Here is a 24,596-nt window from a genome sequence, read left to right as displayed (position 1 = left end):
AATGAGTGAAGTAATGCTGCGGTTGGCTCACCATAAGACAGAGGTGAGGTAGTGCTAGTCAGCAACTGTAAAGCAGTTCAACGGACCGAAATTAACGTCGGCGGACAGGTTATCCCGTCAAAGCGTGCGTTAAAACACCTGGGCGTGATGGTGGAGGACCGATTGAAATTCAACTGCCACGTCGACTATGCCTGTGAGAGGGCAGCGAATGTTGTTAATGCTGTATCCAGGATTATGCCAAACATCGGCGGACCCAGCAGCAGCAGCAGACGTCTTCTGGCGGGAGCATCCTCTTCGATACTTAGATACGGAGTTCCGGCCTGGGCTACAGCGCTGAAACTGAAGCGGAATCGAATAAAACTTTCGAGCACGTTCCGGCTCATGGCTATTCGTGTGACGAGCGCGTATAGGACGATATCATCGGAAGCAGTCTGCATTATCGCCGGTATGGTTCCCATACACATCACCTTGGCAGAGGATGTAGAGTGTTACCGGAGAAGAGGCACTGCAAACGTGAGGAAGACAATCAGAGCGGACTCGTTGGCTAAGTGGCAGCAAGAGTGGAATAACGCGGAGAAGGGCAGGTGGACTTACCGGCTTATCTAAGATGTGTCGGTATGGATCTCCACAAAACACGGAGATGTGAACTTCTACCTATCGCAGTTCTTGTCAGGTCATGGATGCTTCAGACAGAACAACGAGGAGACACCGGAGCACGTGATATTCGACTGTCCGCGATTTGAAGAAGTACGTGGAAACTTTGCTTTTTCGTTAGAACGGCTTTTCGGTGGGGGACATAATCGAGCCCACTGGAACTTGGTCTACCTTTCTTCAACTTAGTGTTCTTAGAGAAATTTCACGTTTATTAATTGAAAGGCTTTCTCCGCTTACCATTGCGAGAATTTGTATTTTGTGGGGCCAGAAGCTGTGAAAATTTTCCAACCGGAATGGGAATCGAACTCCGTCCGAACCAGGGGATCTTACATACGCTAAAAGATTTCGCAATCCCTGCAAGTTTCTTATCGGAAAGTCTCCCCTCATCGCCAACCCCAGTCCCCAGCAGCCTTAGGGGCTGTCCATAAACCACGTGGTCATGACCACGTGGCAATCCGACAGAGACCATCATAGTAGGCCTTTTTGTTTGTCCTTATCGTGGTCTTGGGCGCGCGATTGGCAGCGGTGAACGCCGTCAGTAGTTCTTTCCGCTCCTCATTATTACACGTGCTCGCTGCATCCACCGCCTAGCTCGTAGACAGGCACGGCGCGGGTTCACAATAACTTGAGTTCACCACCAGTGGTCTATCATTATTCCTATGGGGTGGACTTGTCTAGGTATTGAGTTCTCCAAATTTTATCTCATGAAACCTACTGCAAGCCTATCCTTATACGGGAGAACAAAAGATGTTCACAAAGTGCTTACAAATTCTTACCACGGGAAATGTGAACACAAATCACTACCACACACGCATTTGGATTGACCAATGGTGGCATCGCATGCACGCGAAAGCACCACTACTAACAGGTCACCGCTTAGACCGAGTAAGTTTCACCTGAGACCACCTGAGCAGTGTTGTCATGATAACAGGGACATTTTTGCTATAATCTCCTCCAGGAACACCGCCAGAAAAATTCTTTGGGGATTCTTGGCTTCTTCTTTAGGGATGAGCAAAAAAATCTGGAACGTAAACAGAAAGATGATTCTTGCAGGATTTCTCATAGAATGGTTCTAGCAAATAAATCCTCTAAAGATTACTCGAAGTATCCCTCCAAAGGCATTCTTGTCTACAGTTTTTTTGAAAACTTCTCCAGGGATTCCTCCAATGATTCTTTCAGGAAAGAAGTTTCTTTATAGATAGATAGATAGATAGATAGATAGATAGATAGATAGATAGATAGATAGATAGATAGATAGATAGATAGATAGATAGATAGATAGATAGATAGATAGATAGATAGATAGATAGATAGATAGATAGATAGATAGATAGATAGATAGATAGATAGATAGATAGATAGATAGATAGATAGACAGATAGATAGATAGATAGATAGATAGATAGATAGATAGATAGATAGATAGATAGATAGATAGATAGATAGATAGATAGATAGATAGATAGATAGATAGATAGATAGATAGATAGATAGATAGATAGATAGATAGATAGATAGATAGATAGATAGATAGATAGATAGATAGATAGATAGATAGATAGATAGATAGATAGATAGATAGATAGATAGATAGATAGATAGATAGATAGATAGATAGATAGATAGATAGATAGATAGATAGATAGATAGATAGATAGATAGATAGATAGATAGATAGATAGATAGATAGATAGATAGATAGATAGATAGATAGATAGATAGATAGATAGATAGATAGATAGATAGATAGATAGATAGATAGATAGATAGATAGATAGATAGATAGATAGATAGATAGATAGATAGATAGATAGATAGATAGATAGATAGATAGATAGATAGATAGATAGATAGATAGATAGATAGATAGATAGATAGATAGATAGATAGATAGATAGATAGATAGATAGATAGATAGATAGATAGATAGATAGATAGATAGATAGATAGATAGATAGATAGATAGATAGATAGATAGATAGATAGATAGATAGATAGATAGATAGATAGATAGATAGATAGATAGATAGATAGATAGATAGATAGATAGATAGATAGATAGATACATGGCTAGATGGATACTGGATACATGGCTACCCGAGCAAAGTTTCATAACAACCGGATAACATACTGTGTTATCTGATATCAAAAATATTTAACTAAATTTGTTCTCATTTTGGCTGAATAAGCAGGCAACATAACAAGCATGATAACAACCAAGTATACTCGTGATATCATTAGAATATCTTATTAGGGTCGATTCAAATATGACGTCCATCATTTTTCCGGATTTTTAGACCCCCCCTCCCCCCACTGTCACGCTTTTTTGTATACAGTCAGGTTTTTTTTTACGCGGGGGATACGTACCGCGTAAAAAAAAAACTCAGTTCAAAATTCGAAAAACCGCGTAAAAAAAGTCTCACCATTTCTCGACGAATCATGCAAAAATAAGACGATGAAATTTTTTTTTGTATGGAGTTTTCATTTACGCGGCCGCGTAAATGAAAACCGCGTAAAAAAAGACCTGACTGTACCTTATACATGGCGTGTCACACTTTCTCAGACCCCCCTCCCCCCTAAATGATGGACGTCATATTTGAACGACCCCTTATGTTATCATCAAAAGCACCCTGATAACATCTCCTGTAAATAAATCTATTTTATCCAATTGAAAACTCATTTTGTTATCAGAAAGATATTTGCAATGGTCACTGATAACTAACTGCCGTTGTTGTTGTCGTCGATGATGCTCCCAAGTTTGACAGATATGGTAACATGAATTATCAAGTTGATAACACAAAATTGTAAAATGAGTTTTGTAGCGAACACTAGTTATCACTTTGTTACTGGTCAGTTATTGTACTTTGCTCGGGTAGATGGATACATGGCTAGATGGATACATGGCTAGATGGATACATGAATGGATGGATACATGGATGGATGGATACATGGCTAGATGGATAGATAGATTATTTTTCCGTTACCGGAATTGTCAAGAAATTTAACACAGCAAGCCCCATTTGATTTAACGTTTCGTTTCAGCTCCTTACTGAGATCCGGAATAAAGCGACGCTTGCTTATTTCTTGAGCGATTCCTTGCCTGAATTTTTCATGCATCAAGATAGGCTAAGAAATTTCTTGCGATCTGCGTACTACCTATTAGTAGATTCATCTCAAAAGCCCTTTGCCTGTATAGTACGTATCTGTTACCTGTTCCCCGAAATTTCCCGAGTTGACAATCTCTGAACTCAAAGATAAGCCTTCGTCAAATAGGGCAATCCAAATATAGACCAAACAATAGCCCACCATCTCTGACGACTGTCGCCACCGGTTGTTGTTGTACTCTTGACGACAATCCGCACCGGAATGAGCTCCAAATCTTTCCGAACGAGCTCGAGTACAACCCGGTGTGCAGTGTTTTGCACACGTCTCCAACGGACAAAGGAACGGAATGTCGCATTGCCCACGGCACCACAGTGGCAGTTCAGTGGCGTGACAAAACTCACTCCGAAGAGCCGTCTTATCCTTATCAACGATTGGCAAAAGCGACGGGGGTAGCTTGAGATTGACACCCGACCGAAATCGGTCGACTCCTGGTGAACTTCTACAACTTCTACTGGAATCTTCCAACTGCAAATTTCGCTATCCAGCGGTATCGAGTTTGACGACGCTATCAACTGCCTAACGGTGTAACCGATAAGATATCCAATCCATGGATCGTCCCAATCGAGGCGAATATCGGATTTGCTTTTCCTTTCGAAGCAACATTGTAGATGGGTGCTTGGCCCGAAGTTCACACTGATAAGGTGCGAGGGAAGGGCCCTTCGTTCGGAGACGCTGATAAGCAAGAAGAAGAAAGTCTTGAGACGTTTGGGCTTATCATCAATTATCTTCGTCGACGAACGATTGACTTCGTCGTCGTAAGTCCTCTCCGCCCGCGTACAGGTGTGGTGCGCGTTCCCTCGGAGCTGGAGTGGAGAATATCGTCAGTTTATATAAAACCATGCAACGGTCCAGGACGATAACCCAGTAGGCCACTCGTTCGGTTACGGTTTGTTCTACGTGCGCGCGCGCCGGTTTTGTCTGTTTGCCTAGCCTACTAAGTACGATGGATCACAACCACGGAGGACCGGACGACATGGAGATGCTCTGCCCGATGCAGATGTCGGTGAGTGCTGCAGCGCCTACTGCGATCGAGTTCAGAATGCGGTTGCGTAACTTCTCTATTTTCCGCAGTTCCACGGGGGTACCTGCGAGGTTATCCTGTTTCCGTCGTGGGCCACCACCGAGACGGGTCAGTTTGTGGGGGCGTGGATCGGATTCTTCCTGATGGCGCTGCTGTACGAGGGCCTAAAGTTCTATCGGGAGGTTCTGGCGCAGAAGGAAGCGGCTAAGCACTGTACACCGGGGGCCAAGCGGACCATGAGGTAAGTGTCGAAAGAGGGGGGAATAGATAACAAGTGATAAGGTGTGGTGTAGGGTACTGTGTGAACCGAGTTGAGGTGTGTTTCAGAACGATCGACTGAATGAGTTGAGCTTCGATTCGATTGTTTGACCCACTTATCAGGAATTAGTCAATATTGAATCATATACTTTATGAACAGACAGTGAAGTTTTTAGCTATGTAGCTTCTATTGAGACAGCGTTGTTACATGTGTAAACCCTAGTAGGCATGTTGAGGCGTTCGTTGAACAACAAATTGTTTTCGATGGCATTCAAGTGTTATTATTAGTTATTATAGCTTCTGTGTTATCTTCTGGATACGCCATTGTGATATGAAGTTCATTTCATTTTTCTAAAGGTGATTTATATATTACCCATATAAATGCAATAGTGTTTGTAAAGTTCATCTCTGGATGATTTGCCGTACGGCGAAGATCTGGTCCGTTGTCGACCAGTCCGTCGATAAAACCGGCGAATTCCTCTAGGAATTCCTCTAGCAATTCCTACAGGAATTCCTGTAGAGGTTCCTCTAGGGATTCTTCCTGAAAGTGCTCCAGTGGTTCTTCAAGGAAATCCTCCAGGAATCCCCACAGGGACTTCTCTAAGGATTCCTCCAGGAATTCCTCTAGAGATTTCTCAAGGAATTTCTCTAGAGATTTCCCCTAGAATTCCTGTAGGTATGTCTCCTGGAATTTCTCCAGAAATTGCTCTAGGAATTCTTCACGAAATCCCTCCAGGAGTTTCTTCAGGGATTTCATTACGAATTCCTTAAGGGATTCCTCCAGGATTTCATTCAGCGACTCCTCAAGGAATATCTTTAAGAATTCCACCAGAAATTACCCCAGGAATTCCTTCAGAATATACTACGAAAATTCCTCCAGAGATTTCTCCGGTAAATCCTCTACGGATTCCTTCAGATGTTTCCACAGGAATTTCTCCTGGAAGATATGTAGGAATTATTCCAAGAATTCCTCCAGAGATTCTTGCATGAATTCATCCTGAGATTCCTCTAGGAATTCCTTCCAGGATTTCTTCAGGAATCCTCCAGGAATTCCTGAAGTAATTCCTTCAGGGACTCCTCCTGGAGTTTATCCAGGAGTTAGTCCAGGTATTCTTCCAGGTATTACTCCTGGATTTCATCCTGACATTTCTCCAAGAACTACTCCAGGAGTTCCAACGAGACTTTCTTCAGGAATTACCCCAGGAATTTCTCCAGGCATTGATTCAGGAATTCCTTCGAAAATTCCCAAAGAAATTCCTCCAAGAATTACTCCAGGAAATCCTCCATGGATTCCTCCAGGAATTTATTTAGGCATTTCTCCAGAAATTCTTCCAGGGTTTCCTCCAGGAATTTCTCCTCCAGAGATTTTTCCGATGATTCCTCCAGATATTTCTCCAAGAATTCGTCCTGGAATTCCTCCAGAAATTCCTCTGGGAATTACTCTAGGAATTTCATCAGAAATTTCTCCACGGATTCCTCCCAGATTTCTCCAGGGATAGTTTCACGGAATTTCTCCAAGAATTCCTCTAGAGATTTCTCCAGGAATTCCTCCTGGGCTTCAGTCAGGAATTTGTCCAGAAGTGTCTCCAGGCATTCCTCCTAAGGTTCGTCTAGATACCCAAGTAACACACATGTTATATATAAGTTACGACAGCGCAAGTTTTGGTTGTATAGAAGTTTATTTTACGTTATTTCAACACAACGTTAGAATTACGTGTTATAAACTTCTATACAACCAAAACTTGCGCTGTCGTAACTCTAATATAACATGTGTGTTGCTTGGGTATTGCTTCGAGGATTCCTCTAGGAATTCCTCCAGGGATTTTACCGAGAATTCCCACAGGAATTTTTCCAAGAATTTCTCCAGAAATTTTTCCAAGCATGTCCCCAGAAATTTCTCTAAGGATTCCTCCAGGAATTCCTCAAGAGGTTTCTTCTGAAATTTCCCCAGGGATTCCTCCCGAATTTCCTCTAGGGAATCCTCCAGATATTCATCCAGTGATTTCTTCAGGATTTCTTCCAGGGTTTGCTGCAGGAATTCATTCAGGAATTCCTCCAGGGTTTCTTTCAGGTATTCCTGCAGGCAATCCTCTAAGAATTCCTTCAGGTTTCAGGAACTTCTCAACGGATTCATCCAGGAATTCCCCCAGAGATTTCTCTAGGAATTGATCTAGGGATTGCTCCGAGAATTCAACCAGAGGTTCCTCCCAGAATTCCTCTAGATATTCCACCCTGGAATTCATCTAGGAATTTATCCAGGGACTGCTCCAGGCATTCGTCCAAGAATTTCTCCAAGGATGCCTCCAGGATATCCCCCAGATTCCTTCAGAAATTCCTCCAGGGATTCCTGCAAGCATTCCTCTAGCGATTCCTCCAGGAATACATACAGAAATTTCTCCGGGGTTTCCGCCAAAAATTTATCCAGAAGTTCCTCCTGGATTTCCTTTAGCGATTCCTCTGGGAGTTGCTTCAGGGATTTCTCCAGGAATTCCTCCAGGGATTCCCACAAGAATTCCTCTAGTGATTCCTCCAGGAATTCGTTCAGTCACTCCAAGGATTCATCCAGAAATTTGTCTAGGCACCCCTCCAGGGATTCCTCTGACGTTTTTTTCATAAATTTCCCCAGGGATTGCTCCCATAATTGCTCTAAGGATTCCTCCAGGAATTCTTGCAGAGTTTGATTCCTTCCATGTATACTTTCAGAAATTCCTCCAGGGATTCCAACAAGGTTTACTCCAGGCATACCTGCAAGAATTTTGTTATAGAATTTCTCCAGGAAATCTTTTAGTGATTGCTCTGTGAGTTTTTTTTTTCAGATATTTCTCCAGGAATTCCTGTTGGGATTCCTTGAGAAATTCCTCTCAGGACCTTTTCAAAAAAATATTCACGGGTTTGGTAAGAAATTTCAAAACTCCGTCCATCTTCTTTTCCAGGGAAACACCCAAGAGTTTTTGAATTACTTGAAGGATTTCTACAGGAACTCCTCCAGTGACTTGTACTGGATGTCTTTAATATAATTTTACAGGGATACTGGAGCCAGGAATTTCTCCAAGAAGCAAATCCAGGAATTCTTTCACAATTATCTCCGAGAAATCTTTAAGGAGTTCATCCACAGATTTATTCCGGTATCCATCCATGAATTCCTTCAAGAATATTCCCTGCAGCTCCTGCAAAGTAGTTTTTTTGTTTCAGAAATTCGTTCTGCGATTCTTTCACAGGCCGCGCACCATTGAGAGTTGGATAAAACCTGCGCATATCGTTCCTGTCCATACTACTTTCCTGCGCTTCAGCAATCACTTTCTTCGTGCTGCCGTTTCACCGTGCTGCGGTGGATTCGTACCACCCTGTACCGCCCCCTGTTGAACCGGGTACCGGCCACTAGCATTCGACTTCTGGCGGCATTCTTTTCGTTTATCATCGGTCGGGTGGAGATGAATTCTCTATGCGTTACGCACCGAGGGACGCGCTCATGTGGATCAGTGTAACAGTGCACTCTCTACGCTCCTCCTTGCTGTGGAAATGCTTCACTGCTTCGCAACATCTCCTATGCTTCAGTGGACCTAGCGGCTTTGTAAACACGTCCGCCAGCATCTCCTTAGTCGGGCAGTACTGTAGGGCTATCTCCTTCGTAACGCACAGTTCGTACACGAACCGCTTTCCACGAAGGTTAGACAGCACCGGTTATCTTCCATAATCGTTGTAGGCTTCACTTGTCCCTCGCCGAACTCGCAAAGCAACTGCCTCATAGCCAAATGGCCTCTTTGCAGGCCCCGCTGAGCGCCACGTATTCGGCCTCCATGGTCAAGAGGGTGACGCTGGATCGCCTTCTGCATGCTCAAGAGACTGTTTCGCCGGCGAACAGAAACGCAAACTCTGAAGTCGAACTTCTGGTCCCTCCAAAGGCTTGCTCGTATCATCAGCTTTCAGCTAGCTGACGTCCATCGGGGTTCTCGCTAACTGCCCGCATCTGCCATGCCGTGCTTCTTGATCAGGTTGTTGATATAGGTTCCGAGACCTATCTCCGGAAGGCCAAGGAAATGGCGCACTTGATCCAGGCGAGTCATCTGGAACTCCTGCTTCAGACTCAGGAACAGCTTCGCACTCTCTGCCTCTTCCAATGATGCGATGAGCAACTTCAACATAGACCAACCAACAGGTAGATCGTAGCCGTTGTTGTTTGTTTGATATAGAGACACGGGTCTGATTCTGCCGGCTTGAATCCGTATTTCATCAGGGTTTCCTTCAGCATCTTGCCGACTGTCGCAAGCCGTATTTGCTGCACCTGAGCCGGCACACCTGATCCTCCTTTCCCTTTGTTTCGTACCCGACAGGCTGGCGCATGTACACTAGGGTGTCCCAAAATAGAAAAAGTGTCAAAAAGTTAACTTGCTCACCCTTAGAATGACAGATTAGGGTCTTAGAAACAATAGTTCCATACATGAAAAACCAATCAAAAAATATTTAGAGGTTGCACGCATCGATTTTATGAAAAATGGACGATTTTTGGTATTCTTACCAAAAAAATGCTAATATGAGTTGAAAAATGAAAGAAATAAAAGTCATCAATCAATGTAAATCATAGTTCTGGGTCCCGCAAACAAAGTTTGGAGGGAGTTTAGGTCATCAAAGCTGATTTTATATATTTGACAAAGGTTAAAATATCAAAAAATCGCGATTTTTTTACCCATTTTTTTCAAAAATGCTCAAATTATAAGGATTTTGAATTTTTTCCTGCGATTCGCAATTCCCTTATTTTATAGCAAATTTTGTGTAGATTATTTCGGCCGAAGACAGTTTTGAGCTATCTCCTTCATGAGCTGAGATATCGGTATAATAATGATAACACAATCAATGAAAAAATCGGATTTTCTTACGTTAATCGATTTTGTTCACTAGTTTCCATGACTACCATGCACTTTAAACAACACACGACAAATGTTTGACATAATAGTACGTACAAGTGTACATTTTTGATGAATTTCAGGAATTATTGGGTTGCTTTGATCATTACTGATTCATACTGCATGACAGTAACAATATGTAAAGGTTTTAAGAGTTAATCATCGTTTTATATTTACATATGCTGAATAGGGTGGCTCAAGCTTGTATGGCAAAACCACATAGCAAAAAGTTCGATGGGCCCCCTTCTCATTTCGTTCTATATAACGCCACGATGCTCTGTTCCAATTTTCAGCTAAATCCGTTAACATTAGGGCGGTGCTAAACTCGTTTGAAATTTGTATGGCAGTTTATATGGGAAAACATCGTTTTTTGCAATTTTCTCGTGAGGGGTTCAGATTTTCCTTAAAACACGTAATAGATCCTATAGAAATATAGCCTGGGATATGCCGAAAAACTTTGTCGAAGAATGCAATGTAATGAGACACTTGCGAAAAAAGCTGTAGCCTAGACAGTACGGACCCATTGAATGAGATTTTATTGCTATTGTTATTCCTTTACATGTTAAATGTTAAGCACCACCAAATGGTCTGCATGTAATATCTTTTCTTACAAGCCTCGGATGACTTTGCGGCCTTCGACAAAGTTTTTCGGCACATGTAAGACTATAGTTCTATATAATCGATTATGTGTTTTAAGTAAAAATAGTGCCGTTCATGAGAAAAATGCTACAAGCGATGTTTTCCCATATAAACTCCCATACAAACTTCAAATGAGTGTAGCACCACCCTAATGTTAACGGATTTAGCTGAAAATTTGACCAGTGCATCGTGGCGTCATATAGAACAAAATGAGAAGGGGGCCCATCGAACTTTTTGACATGTGGTATTTTGAGCCACGCTAATGCTGAACGTAACTTTTCACACCCGCTTTGTGATTACGAAAAGAGTTTTCTTCCTAGATTTCATCTGTTGATCAGATAACAGTAGCAAGTCACCGATTCAAAACTTGTAATTTTGGTTGAAAATTATGTTCTAATAAGTAAGCTGCGCAGCAGAATGATTTTAACATTGGCATCTCTTAGCTTAACACCTCTTGTAACATATTAGACCAGTCACTTATTTATATTTATTTATTTTTAAATAATGGTGGTATCTAAACATCCTGATGCTTTCTGAAATCCAACCATAGCTGCAAATATGTGCGCTAATAGTTTGCATTTAAAATCTAATTATACAATAGATATCAATATTGTGTAAAGATTTAGCTTTAGTTAAAATTCGTGAATAAAAAGAAGAAAAAATATTCTAATATTCGTAAAAATACCTGAATTTCCATGCACACGCTTAAATTTTTATGTCGATTGGCTAGAACTATAAAACTTTATTTTTCTTTCTTACAGTTTTTATTAGCTATTTTATTTTCATTTTAGTTGTTTTCAGTGTAAGAGCAGTAGTTCTGGGATAACTATAAAGAACCTATATATTTGCTTAACAAGAGCACCAAAATCTATTTAAAAAGGTAAATATTGTTGAGCGATCTACACATCACTCAAAATATATCATAGAACTTCACACATGGATTTTGATTGTCTGACTTGCGATCACTTATATTATTAATATTTCGCAGCGTGTCACTTTTTGAGTCTTTCTTTGAACCGGTAAGCACAATCTATGTGAAATAATCAAAGTAACCCAATTATTTCTGAAAATCTTCAAAAATGTGTACTTACGTAACATAACATGTCAAACACTTGTTATTTGCTTTTTTTGCATGGTAATCAAAGAAACTAATTAACAATAACAAATAACATAAGAAAACCCGTTTTTTTTCATTGTGTTGTCATTATTATGCCGATATCTCAGCTCATGAAGGAGATAGCTCAAAACTGTCTTCAGCCGAAATAATCTACACAAAATTTGCTATAAAATAAGGGAATTGCGAATCGCAGGAAAAATTTCTAAATCCTTATAAATTGAGCCTTTTTGGTGAAAAAAATCGCGATTTTTTGATATTTTAACCTTTGCGAAATATATAAAATCAGCTTTGATGACCTAAACTCCCTCCAAACTTTGTTTGCGGGACCCAGAACTATGATTTACATTGATTGATGACTTTTATTTCTTTCATTTTTCAACTCATATTAGCATTTTTTTGGAAAAAAGGCCTAAAATCGTCCATTTTTCATAAAATCGATGCGTGCAACCTCTAAATATTTTTTGATTGGGTTTTCATGTATGGAACTATTGTTGCTAGGACCCTAATCTATCATTCTAAGGGTGAGCAAGTTAACTTTTTGACACTTTTTCTATTTTGGGACACCCTAATGTACACTTCTTCTTCAAGCGATTCGTAGAGCTAAACGGTTTTAACGTCGAAGTGCTGGACGATCAACCCTTGCTTGGCCGCTACAGTCGCCATTTCACCGGGCTCGTTCCGCTTCAGACGAGAAAACCACTTCGAACCTACCGTCTTTCTCCCAGGCGGCAACGGAACGAGCCACAGTGTTCGTGGGACTTCATTTCGTCGTTCATTGCCCGCTGCCATTGCGGGCTCTGCACGGAATGTCGCCGGCTCTTCCATGGCACAAGCAGCAATTCCAGCGTCGTAATCCAGCACATAATCATCGAAGCGCCGCGGGGCCTTACCGTGCGTTTCCGACGGGATCGTCGGACGTCCTCCGCAGCTTCGTCAATCGCAGATTCGAAAGAGTCGTTGACCTCCTAGTTGTCACTGGCCGGATGCTACTTCGCCTCCTTCTTGAAGGGTAATAGCTTGATCTCGCTGTCCACCGTCGGTCTCTTGCCAGGATTCGACGGAACAATCGGTATCTTGACGGAAGACGTACCATAGGCCTTTTCATTTGACGTCTTAAATCAGCTGATTTTTCGGGCCTTTAACAGTTCTCCTATGAAAATGACAGTTTAGCGTTTGCGCTTTTGTTCGGCGGTTGTAAACAGTGGCATACACAGACCTGTCAGCTGAAAAGGCCTATTGCTATGTGCCAAGAAATTTGCGTCTCAACCAGGGGCGTTTAATTTCGTTTCAATGATACACTTTCATGCAACATTTCAATGAGTCACTTTATCTGTTTGACACACTATTCGAGTCTTTCTTTTCGAATCGGAAAACGTTCTCATTCACCGTAGCACTCGGTAGTCTCTCTCCGGGGTCGCGTTGCTTGTGCTTCACTCGGCAGAGCAGTAGTGCCTCACTCTTGCGCGTTAGTCTCTCAATGGTTACGGGCGCCGGTTAATTGGATTTAAGCAGTCGCATTCGTGTTCCTTTTTCATAAACCATAATTATCATTCTATTGGCGTGCACCACTATTTGAAACATTGTTTTTATCGGAATAGTAATGAAACACGTCTTGATAGCTTGAGTGAAAATAGTGGAATGACATTTATTTCTAATTCTAAAGCTCATGGCTTGCTACAACTAATCGCGGATTACTTTGATCCCAATACTCCTCCCTAATCCTCGATTCCTATTTGCTCCTTCATCATCTTCAAATTCGTGTGCGCCAAAGGTTTGGTAAAACCGTCGGCTGCCTGCTGCTTGGTGTTGATGTACTTCAGGTCGATCGCTCCGTTGTCCAGCGAATCATGCACGAAATGATATCGAATATCCACATGCTTGGTGCGCGGATTGTACGACCCGTTCTTGGCAACGCAAATCGCAGATTGATTGTCGCACAAGATATCGACCTTCCGCTTGCCGAAAATCTGCTCCAGCATGTTCTGCCACCACAACGCCTCTTGAATGGTCCGGGACATCGCCATGTACTCGGCCTCGCATGACGATAACGCAACCGTCGGCTGACGTTTCACGCTCCAGGAAATTGCGCCACCTTGCATTACGAAGACGTAGCCTGTCGTCGATTTCCGGGTGTCGACGTCTCCTCCCCAATCTGCGTCTGTGTAGCCTGCAATGTCCGGGTTCCCTTCCTTTTTGTAGCACAAGCAGTTGCCAGCAGTTCCTCGCAGGTATCGGAAGATTCGTTTCACCGCCTCCCAGTGCTGCCGTCCTGGATTGCTGCTGTACTGGCTTACAGCGTTTACGGCGTAGCTAATGTCCGGTCTTGAAACTTGGGACAGGTACGTCAAACTTCCGATGGCTTCTTTGTACGGTACCTTCTTCATGTCGTCTTCCTCCTCCTTTGTTTTCGGGCACATTGACTCCTCCAATCGTAGACTCGGCTCGAACGGCGTAGCCGCGGCATGGCAATCCGCCATTCCGTACTTCTCCAGCATCGCTTCAATGTAGTGTTCTTGATCTAGATTTACTTCACCTTTAACACGATCTCTTCTTATTCGCAGGCCCAGGCAGTGCTTCGCCTCGCCGAGGTCCTTCATCTGGAACCGGCTGCACAGAAACTTCTTCAGGGCCTTCTTCAGCTTCTTGTTGTTCGTGAATATTAGGAAATCATCCACGTACACCGTCAAGAACAGCATCCGGTTGCCTTCGACCTTGTAGTAAAGGCATGGATCCACCTTCGACCGCTCCGGTCCGATTTCTCGTAGGGCCACGTCCAGCTGCTGATTCCATACCCGGCTGGACTGTTTAGGCCGTACAGCGCTTTCTTCAGTCGGCATATCTTCCTCGAGTCCACGCTGAACCCCTCTGGCTGGTCCATGTACAGCTCCTCTTCACCCAGCGTACCTTGCAAGAATGCAGATACGGCGTCCATTTGCTCGATGTCCAAATCGTGCTTCGCAGCCATCGCCATCAGGTACCGAATCGTTGAGTACCTCACCACAGGAGCATAAACTTCCTCGAAATCGATGCCTGGCCGCTGCGAACAGCCCTTGACGACTAAACGGGCCTTGTACCGCTCAATCCGCCCGTCGACGCCTCGCTTGGTTTTGAAAACCCACTTATTTCGGATGGCCTTTCGATCGTTCGGCAGCTCTTCCAGCACCCAGGTGTTGTTGCCTTCCAGAGCTTGGATCTCCTCTCGCATGGCTTCAATCCAATGGTCCCGATCTGGCCGCTTCAGCACTTCACTGTATGAAGTTGGATCGCTCATCTCTGCCGGCCGGTGTACTTCTCCTCGGTCATCACGGTGTGTCTGTTGGGAAATGTTTGGGCGAGTATGCGTACCGTAGGAAACAAAATCACTATACTTGCCTGGACGGTGGCGCTCCCGACCGCTGCGCCTTAACCCATGCTCTAGGACAGCTGGGTTTACTGATTGCGGTGGGAGCGCAATGGCATCATTGTCGTCGGCGTCTTCAAAGTCGGTGTCCGATGAGCTGCCCTCCGAAGGTTCCGCCGGAGCAGTTGCTCCTCCCGAAATCGATTCACCACTTGCTACTTCCGGTTCATCCAGACGGCGATCTGGCACCCTCACTGGTGCTTCTTCGATCCATTCCGGAAATTCAATCTCGATGAACTCGACTGGATCCTTCTGTGCTCCGAACTCGCTGCGTTCTTCATTCACGATGATTACGTCACGATTGATGACAATGCTGTCCCTCTCCGGATCGTATACCCGGAAGCCTTTGGTATCTTCAGCATAGCCCATAAAGACACACTTGATGGATTTCGCGTCTAGCTTCCTCCGCTTCTGTTTCGGTTGATGGACCATCGCTGTTGCACCGAATGTCTTCAAATGACCCAGATGTGGCTTCTTGCCCGTCCACGCTTCTTCCGGTGTCATTTCTCCCGCCAGCGCTCGTGTTGGGCTACGGTTGATTAGGTAAACCGCCGTGTTCACCGCCTCCGCCCAGAACCGTTTGGGCAGATTCGCATCGTTCAGCATGCTCCTCACTCTGTCCAGTATGGTACGGTTCATCCGCTCGGCTATCCCGTTTTGCTCGGGAGTGTAGGGGCAAGTCTTCTGGTGTCGCACCCCGTCACGAGCCATGCTTGCCTTAAATCTTGAATTCACGTACTCGCGACCGTTGTCGCTGCGTAGGACTTTCAGCTTGTTGCCCGTCTGGCGCTCCGCCATAGCCTTGAACTCTTCATATTCTTCGAGGGCTTGGTCCTTCGTCTCGAGCGTGTAGATCACCACCTTCCTCGTCGCATCGTCGATGAAGCTCATGAAGTATCGGCTGCCGCCGATCGAGGGAACTTCAAACGGCCCGCAGCTTCGTGTCTTCATCCACAATCTCACCTTGCCGCGGCTCCACCGCGCTCCACGTGCCTTCCCGGATGAGGGTCATTTTCATCGAGAACGCCCACGTGACGTAGTTCTCTCTTCCCTTGAGCTTCTCCACCGCCAAGGCGACACTGCTTCCAGCGGGTCGTACGGTCCGACGATCCAAGGCCGCTACGCTTGATCCCGATCCCGTTCCGCTTCCAGAATCTCCGCCTCCGGTAGCCATATGGAAAGAGCTTCAGAACTACTTGAAAAAAAATCTTCTTTTGAAAAAATCTTGAGGACTTCTGGTTATTCCCGTTTCTCTGGGCCCATAACCTATCGGAATAGTAATGAAACACGTCTTGATAGCTTGAGTGAAAATAGTGGAATGACATTTATTTCTAATTCTAAAGCTCATGGCTTGCTACAACTAATCGCGGATTACTTTGATCCCAATAGTTTTAAATAGTGTTTTTAGCACATTGAAAATTTTCAATGACCCACAATTGAAACGAAAATCCAAAGTGTTTCACTTCAATTTTCGAACACACTTGCTTCAGTAGCAGTAATGAACGAGCGTGTTGCAGTGTGAGTTATGAACACAGAGAACAGACATTCAAGTCCTGTTCCGAAACTGTGTAAAAAATTTAACGGCCATTTGAAATCGACAACACAAGTGGCAATAGCGTGGCGCTGCAATCGGTTAATTTCCAATAGTAATTTAATTCACCACTTGAAATGTTTCAATTCACCACTGACTGTGGCAATATGGTGTTTGGTAGCGTTAGTGTTGTCATCGTGTATTGGTTTGCAACCTTACTCAAGTAAAGATTCAAATCCTTACACAACTTTTCGAATGAAATTTGTTCTAGCTAGGATGTCTGTTCCCTGTGTTATGAAGTATCGCAGCAGTCCCGACGCAGAGGAAACGATTTGCTACAGCTTTCGTGAGTCATGTTTTCCTTTCGAAATTGCACGTCCCTGGTCTCAACTGATTATGATAATTATGATATTATGATTTAGTCCACGATGACGTCACACGCCAACTGACAGCATGTTGTAAAACGGCCGTTACCGGTAACTGCGGGTCGTTTTTACTAAAATCACTGCTCACATCTTGCATCCGGCGAGATCCGGTGAACATCCAGTGAACTTTCATTCGCTGGATGTTCATGAATATGTCATTTTTTTTGTAAACATTGCCCGCAGTTTGAGAAGAAAACTAGAAGCAATCCAGAGTAAAAAGAAGACCGTGGATAAGTTCATGGGCTTATCCAGTCTTCTTTTTACTCCGAGTGGATTCTTCTTTTCTTCTGCAAATGCGGACATTGTTTACATAAAATGACACATTCATGAACATCCAGTGACCGAAAGTTCACTGGATGTTCACCGGATCTTGCCGGATGCAAGATGCGAGCAGTGAGTTTTGTCAACAAGACCCGCAGTAACCGTTTCACATCTAGCCGTTCGTTGGCGTGTGACGTCACCGTGGACAAGTTCATTCAACGACGCACGGCACATCAAGTGATCATAGTAGGCAAGGTTAATCCCAGCCACCCGCGTCGTCGTCACTGGTCCAGTAACGTCACGGTGTGAAGTCAGATTGCATTCTGGTAGCTCCCGCTTGCTAGCAATAAATCTAAAGCGCACAGTGATGAGGTCCATTTCCGGGTCTAGAAAACGGTATCCCATGTGCTCGACTGAATACCGACAGCTTCGATGCTTTCCTGTCCATTTGGCTGCGCTTGATATCCGGAACATGCACGTAGGCTGGGGAACTGAACACCCGTAGATGACTCAATTCCGGCTTTCGGCCCCACCAAAGCTCGTGCGGTGTCTTGGGTACAGATCTGTAGGGCAAACGGTTCTGGAGATAGGTCGCTGTCAACACCGCTTCGCCCTAGTACAGGCTGCCACACCGACCGCCCATGGCAACAACATTGCCGGTAGCATCAACTACCCGGCAACTCGTGTCGTCGAAACACACCATCAGCTGCTTCTGTGCCAGCTTGCCGACGGATATCACGCTGGTGGACGGCCCTGGCACGTACTTGACGTCCCCCATGGTGATCCGCACCGTCTTGTCGTCGGCATCGACGCCCATCAGCATTCCGCTTCCTTCACCCTGGATTGGTACCGTCTTGCCGTCCGCAACTGTAATCCAGTCGCCGGGAAATTACCGCAGATCCTCGATAAACGACTTGTCGCCAGTCATGTGGGCATTCGCCCCACTGTCGATGACCCACGACGAACACTTTTCTTTTCGACAGTGAACGGTACGCTGCTTCCGACAATTCCTGCAGAGATAGCCGGGCTTCTTGCAGTACCTAGTGGCACACACGCGTTTCCTTACCGCTGTTTCGCTTGCTCTCCGTTGATCGCATCGCCTTCTCTGACTTGAAATTTACATCCCCTCGCTCGTGCCGCCGATGGTATTCATCCATCAGCTTCGCCTTGACAACATCCAAGGAGATATCGTCGTCCGGGAATCGATCGCTGAAACGATGCTATTGAACGATGATGGGGGCAAACTGCGGAGCAGCATGCAAATTTGCGTGTCCAGGTCCAGGACCGTTCCGGCAGCGTTGAGACGATCGAGAATCTCGTCAACCGTCATCAAATGCTGCTCGAGATCGCGATTCTCCGGGAGATTGGTCGAGCGAAGCTTCTTCAACTAACTCACACGGACCGAGCGGGAAGTTTTCCTTTTCCAGAGCGTCTCGTCGACACCCCTGGTGGTCGACTTCGCCTTTCACCAGCGCCTAGGATACCAACGCTTGGCTGTCCTCCAGCAGGAACACCAGCGTAGCCCGCGCCTTCCGATCGACGGCCTTTCACTCGGCGAATGCGTTCTCATCCACTTCGTCCTCACACGGCAGTCAAAAAGTAATGATATAAATATTAATTGTGTGGGTAAAATCGTCCGTTTTGTCTTCACACCTGGCTTCACAGTCAAATGTGTCAAAAGTGACTGTCAAAATCTCGACCATGACACCGCTTTTTTTGCTGGCTTGTTTTCATCTTCGCTCTCTTTTTTCTGCAACGATGACAGCAGAAAGTCGCATCAAAAACGAGGTAGTCTGTGCAAAAGTGACAGCAAGGAGACTCAATTGACGAGGTTCGTCGAATAGGGCGTTTGAAAGAGGGTGCTAAATCATTCTTCGAATCCAGTGGCCAAAGGAACTCACAATATATTAACGTATATTTCAAAATTGTGCATTATCAAACTGAAGTTATGCCTTTCTCGTACACCGAAGTGTACTGAAAGGCTATATGTTCACTTAAAAAACGAATTTTCGATAGAAGGCTCAGAGGTTCAAATCACAGATACCAATCAACTCAGTTCGACGAAATGAGATGATGTCTGTATGTGTGTATGTATGTATGTCTGTGCGCAAAAAAGTTCACCCATTTTTAAGGCACTTCCCATTGCCGGATTTTTTGGATTATAGCTCGAATCGAATCGGAAATTTACCGCATTCTTTGCTATTCAAAACGGTTCGGATCGGTCGAGGCGTTCCGGAGTTATGGCCATTTCAGTGATCCAGATCAGCACCGGTGGAACTGGCCGTATATAAAACTCAACCAAGCCCCATCATGCAACACATCAAACTGCAGCGATTCTTGTAATCTTTAGCATGGTTGACGAATTTTATGCAGAAATGATTACTGGAGACCAGAAACACAGACAAACAAACGTAACAGCTTGAACGATTTTCATGGAAATCCATCGCTCAGTCTACACTACCATCACCTGGTGGAAAAGTTGCACGAATCACTGTGTTGTGCAATATCGCCTACAGAAGGCGCTAGTGTGAAACGTCAAACGCATAGAAAAACTATGCGTGCGCCTCTGGTTGTGAAAGCCACAACTATGAAAATTTAAAATGATTGTTAAAAGCGTGGTCGATGGAAATTTCGCAAGTGTTACGTCTGTTTGTCTGTGCCAGAAATTCCACGATGTCGGCCCAAAATTCAAGATGGCAGCCTAATATTCAAGATGGCGGCTGTTCAATAGAATTTTAGGCACTGAAACCATGCAATTGGGTATATTTGGTATGGAGAAAAAGTCTGGACTCCAAAAATGGCGACCAGAATATCCAATATGGCGGTCTAAAATCCAACATTCAAGATGGCTGCTGTTTAATGGAGTATTTGGATCTAAAACCAAGCGATGTGGGTATATTTAGTACGGCGAAGATGTTCAGAGTCCAAAAATGGCGACCAGAATATCCAAGATGGCGGTTTAACATTCAAGATGGCGGATGTTTAATGGAGTTTTAGGCTCTAAAACCATGCAATATGTGTTTATTTGGTGTTGGAAAAATGTCTGGAGTCCAAAAATTACGATTAAAATATCCAAGATGGGGACCAAAGTATCCGAGATGGCGCCTCAAAATTCAAGATGCTGACTGTATAATGGAGTTTTCGGACCTGAAACCGTGCAATATAGGTATATTTGATATGGGGAAGAAATCTGGACTTCAAAAATGACAACCAGAATATCTAAGATGGCGGTCCGAAATCCAAGATGGCGTCTCAAAATTCAAAATGGCAACTGTTTAATGGAGGTTTAGGCTCTAAAACCGTTCAATATGGGTATATTTGGTATGGGGAAGAAAACCGGAGTTCAAAAATAGTGACCAGAGTATCCAAGATGGCGTCTCAAAATTCAAAATGGCGGCTGTTTAATGAAGTTTTGGGCTCTAAAAGCATTAAATATGTGTGTATCTGTTATGGGGAAGAAGTCTGGAGTTTAAAAATGGCGACCAGAATTTCCAAGCTGCCGGACTTAAATCCAAAATGGTGGCTCAAAATTCAAGATTGCGGCTATTTTTCAAGAGTTTAAGGCTCACAAATCAAAAGCCAGATAAGCGATTTGATCTCTGATGCCATGAAATGGACGTATGAAAGTGCGATTTTCATCAACTTGAGTTGTGTTGAAATGTGTTTTCGAAGGCACGAGGAAGGTGCCATCACCGCTTGGTGGATTAATTAGAGTTTTTCAACTCAAGGTCTGCTAGCTTTTCGCCCTCTAATTGCTAAAGCCCATTCTGTTCCGAATCGTGAACGCATTTGCTCATTTTTCCAGCTCCCCACAACAATTTCTTCAAAGGGTTGCACACAATCTTGAACCGTGCAGCCGTCAGGCCACGCACAGTTCAAAGGGAAAACGCACACAATTTTCATCCCATTTAAACACATTAGTGTATAGTGGAAATAAAAAGACCTGAAAAGATGGAAAAATTCAAACGCAAAGCAAGCGTGTTGCTTTTCTTTGTGTGTCGCATCGGAATGAGAATGTACGCACACGTCGTTCATGGCCTGCTGTTGTATCCCTTTCGTCCCACGAACGAAAACGGCAACGCCGACGACACAGCCTCCTTTGACTTGGGAGAGCAAAAAAAAAAAAGAAGCGGAAAATCCTTTCTGCAATCCACACCGGAAGATGAAAGAATTCAAATTTCCTGAACTGGCAAATGTGACGTCGGTCGTCGGTTCTACTCCTCGCTGCATTCGTGACGCAATCGGTGTCGTCGTTCGTCGCGAAGCAATTATAATTCCTCCCACTTTTCCTGTTGGAGTATCGCGTCGTTTGGCCGGATCGGACGGAACCAGCAGTTGCAGCCACTTGCTTTGGACTATTATCACGGCGATTGTTGTCGTCGTTTTCGTCGTCGATTGCTCATTAGGACGGTAGACGGCGTGCCTTGTGGTAAAGGGATGCCAGATAGGCTGAATGTTCTTGCATTGATACAAATTTGAGAGCAGAGCAAGAACAGAGGAGGAGCAGAGGAAGAGCAAGAGCAAGAGCAGAGCAAGAGCAGAGCAAGAGCAGAGCAAGAGCAGAGCAAGAGCAGAGCAAGAGCAGAGCAAGAGCAGAGCAAGAGCAGAGCAAGAGCAGAGCAAGAGCAGAGCAAGAGCAGAGCAAGAGCAGAGCAAGAGCAGAGCAAGAGCAGAGCAAGAGCAGAGCAAGAGCAGAGCAAGAGCAGAGCAAGAGCAGAGCAAGAGCAGAGCAAGAGCAGAGCAAGAGCAGAGCAAGAGCAGAGCAAGAGCAGAGCAAGAGCAGAGCAAGAGCAGAGCAAGAGCAGAGCAAGAGCAGAGCAAGAGCAGAGCAAGAGCAGAGCAAGAGCAGAGCAAGAGCAGAGCAAGAGCAGAGCAAGAGCAGAGCAAGAGCAGAGCAAGAGCAGAGCAAGAGCAGAGCAAGAGTGAAGTTTCAACTCGAGTAGAGTTTCAACTCGAGTGAAGTTTCAACTGGAGTAGAGTTTCAACTCGAGTAGAGTTTCAACTCGAGTAGAGTTTCAACTCGAGTAGAGTTTCAACTCGAGTAGAGTTTCAACTCGAGTAGAGTTTCAACTCGAGTAGAGTTTCAACTCGAGTAGAGTTTCAACTCGAGTAGAGTTTCAACTCGAGTAGAGTTTCAACTCGAGTAGAGTTTCAACTCGAGTAGAGTTTCAACTCGAGTAGAGTTTCAACTCGAGTAGAGTTTCAACTCGAGTAGAGTTTCAACTCGAGTAGAGTTTCAACTCGAGTAGAGTTTCAACTCGATGAGAGTTTCAAGTCGATTAGAGTTTCAAGTCGAGTAGAATTTCAAGTCGAGTAGAGTTTCAAGTCGAGTAGAGGTTCAAGTCGAGTAGAGTTTCAAGTCGAGTAGAGTTTCGAGTCGAGTAGAGTTTCGAGTCGAGTAGTTTCAAGTCGAGTAGAGCTTCAAGTCGAGTAGAGTTTCGAGTCGAATGAAGTTTCAAGTCAAGTAGAGTTTCAACTCGAGTAGAGTTTCAAGTCGTGTAGAGCAGAGTATCTATGTAGAGTAGAAAAGAGTGCAGAATGGTGGTGCTGCCAATATTGCACAACATTTTCAAAAACAGAAAATCTGCCACCCCTGTTCGGCACCCTTTTTTATCGTCGCTCACGTTGCGACCATCTCCACAGCATTTAAACGCAGAAAAAAAGCAAAAGGAAATTAATAATCGTTTTATTTGATAAATATCCTTCAACACTGTGGCGGCGGCGCGTTGCGTTGGTCTGACTGTTGGGACGACTTTTGACTCCAAAGTCTCCGGAACTAGGGTCACATGACCTGACCGTCGTCGTCAGTCAGTAAAGGAAATGCGTTTTTTAATTTTACGGCACGTGACCCGGTCGTCTGATGACGACGATCATCGCACATCGCAGCAGCCCACTTGATGTCGATTGCATACCAGTCGCATAAGGCGCCTGCTTGGGTTGAAATCGAGCTGGATTACTTTGATGGTCCCCTTTGATTCGCGTTGTGTGAGCGTTATTTTTATATGAATAGACTGCGATAAGATCTCCTTCAAAATGTGTGGATGAGGTTGAGTGTCGAGACTAAAGAGATTGGGAGTCGATGGCGAAAATCCAATTTTCCTTCGTTGAAGGAGGAATTTTTATGAGAATTTCTTTTGATTTCTTTTGTCTTGTTCTTGTTCATTCCAGGCACTTTATGACGGACAAGTTGCACATTCTTCAAACGCTGCTGCATCTGATTCAGGTCTCCGTTTCCTACATCCTGATGTTGATTGTGATGCTGTTCAACTTGTGGCTCTGCTTGGCGATAGTTTCCGGGGCGGCCGTTGGCTACTACTTCTTCGGGTGGATACGCCGGAGCAAGATGGATCCGAACGAGTGCTGCAACTGATTTTGATTGATGGCGATAATGGGCTGTGTCGCTGGATTAACGATGTGATTGAATAATTGCGGGAGACGTTAGAGTTAAGGAAAGCGCCGGTTGCTGGTGATGGCAATCGATTGAGATGTAACCTCCACTTTTGTAGATGTAAGGCTTTAGAAACGAACGATGTTGTATAGTACGTACTATAGAACTGTAAGGTATTTGCTTGTTAGAAATATATTGTAAATATGTAAATAGCATAGCGAATGAAGCAACTTTGTGTTGGAAGTTAGGTAGCGTTGAACGCTCGGGTAGCGTCGAACCTTCAGGTACGTGATGGCGGCAGTTTTGTTGGTAGGTACAATTGTTGGAGAGATGGCAGAGGTATGAAGTTTGAAAGAAGTTTGTTGAATTGTATATACCTGAATGGAATAAAGAGTGTGGCGGTTGCTGATTGAGGTATCAGTCGGCAGCCGTCTAGTTTGATGGAAGGTGTCTAGCGTTTTATTTTCATTGTAATTTAGAAACAGGCATCGACGGAGCTAGCCTCGCTATGGCCTGCGTGGCCATGGTGGACTAGCCTCCAACAGGTTATGGGCTCAAGAGCGTGTTCCACAGCACGTATCGACCGGGAGAAGGATCGGCCGCATAAGTCGCGGAGTCGCAGCACGGGATCCTTGGGCGGATGGATTTGCTGCAACGGAGGACAGGATCCATGGGAATGTTGGCGATACGGGACAACTGGATGACTGCTGGCTGGTCACCGGACGGAGCTCGAGGATTGTTGAGTTGGATCGGATGCAGCTCGGTGATCGCACCTGAACGAAGAGTTTGGTGATAGGAGGAGTGATCCGGAGGACAACATGAAGGTGGAGCTCGGA

The 24,596-nt window shown here is 44.5% G+C and overlaps 1 protein-coding gene across 1 annotated transcript; it reads left to right on the top strand.

Moving 5' to 3' along the window:
* The first annotated feature begins 4,222 nt into the window (after positions 1-4,222).
* On the top strand, positions 4,223-24,206 carry LOC115260011 (high affinity copper uptake protein 1). The gene is made up of 3 exons (XM_062844326.1): positions 4,223-4,822; positions 4,891-5,081; positions 23,541-24,206. The coding sequence occupies exons 1-3, from the start codon at positions 4,763-4,765 to the stop codon at positions 23,740-23,742; spliced, it is 453 nt and encodes a 150-aa protein (XP_062700310.1). The 5' UTR covers positions 4,223-4,762; the 3' UTR covers positions 23,743-24,206.
* The last annotated feature ends 390 nt before the right edge of the window (positions 24,207-24,596 follow it).

Source organism: Aedes albopictus, chromosome 1 (genome assembly GCF_035046485.1).
Source record: "Aedes albopictus strain Foshan chromosome 1, AalbF5, whole genome shotgun sequence".
Taxonomy (NCBI): domain Eukaryota; kingdom Metazoa; phylum Arthropoda; class Insecta; order Diptera; family Culicidae; genus Aedes; species Aedes albopictus.
The sequence above is the reverse complement of the archived record's forward strand: the minus strand, read 5'-3'. Positions and strand labels throughout refer to the sequence as shown.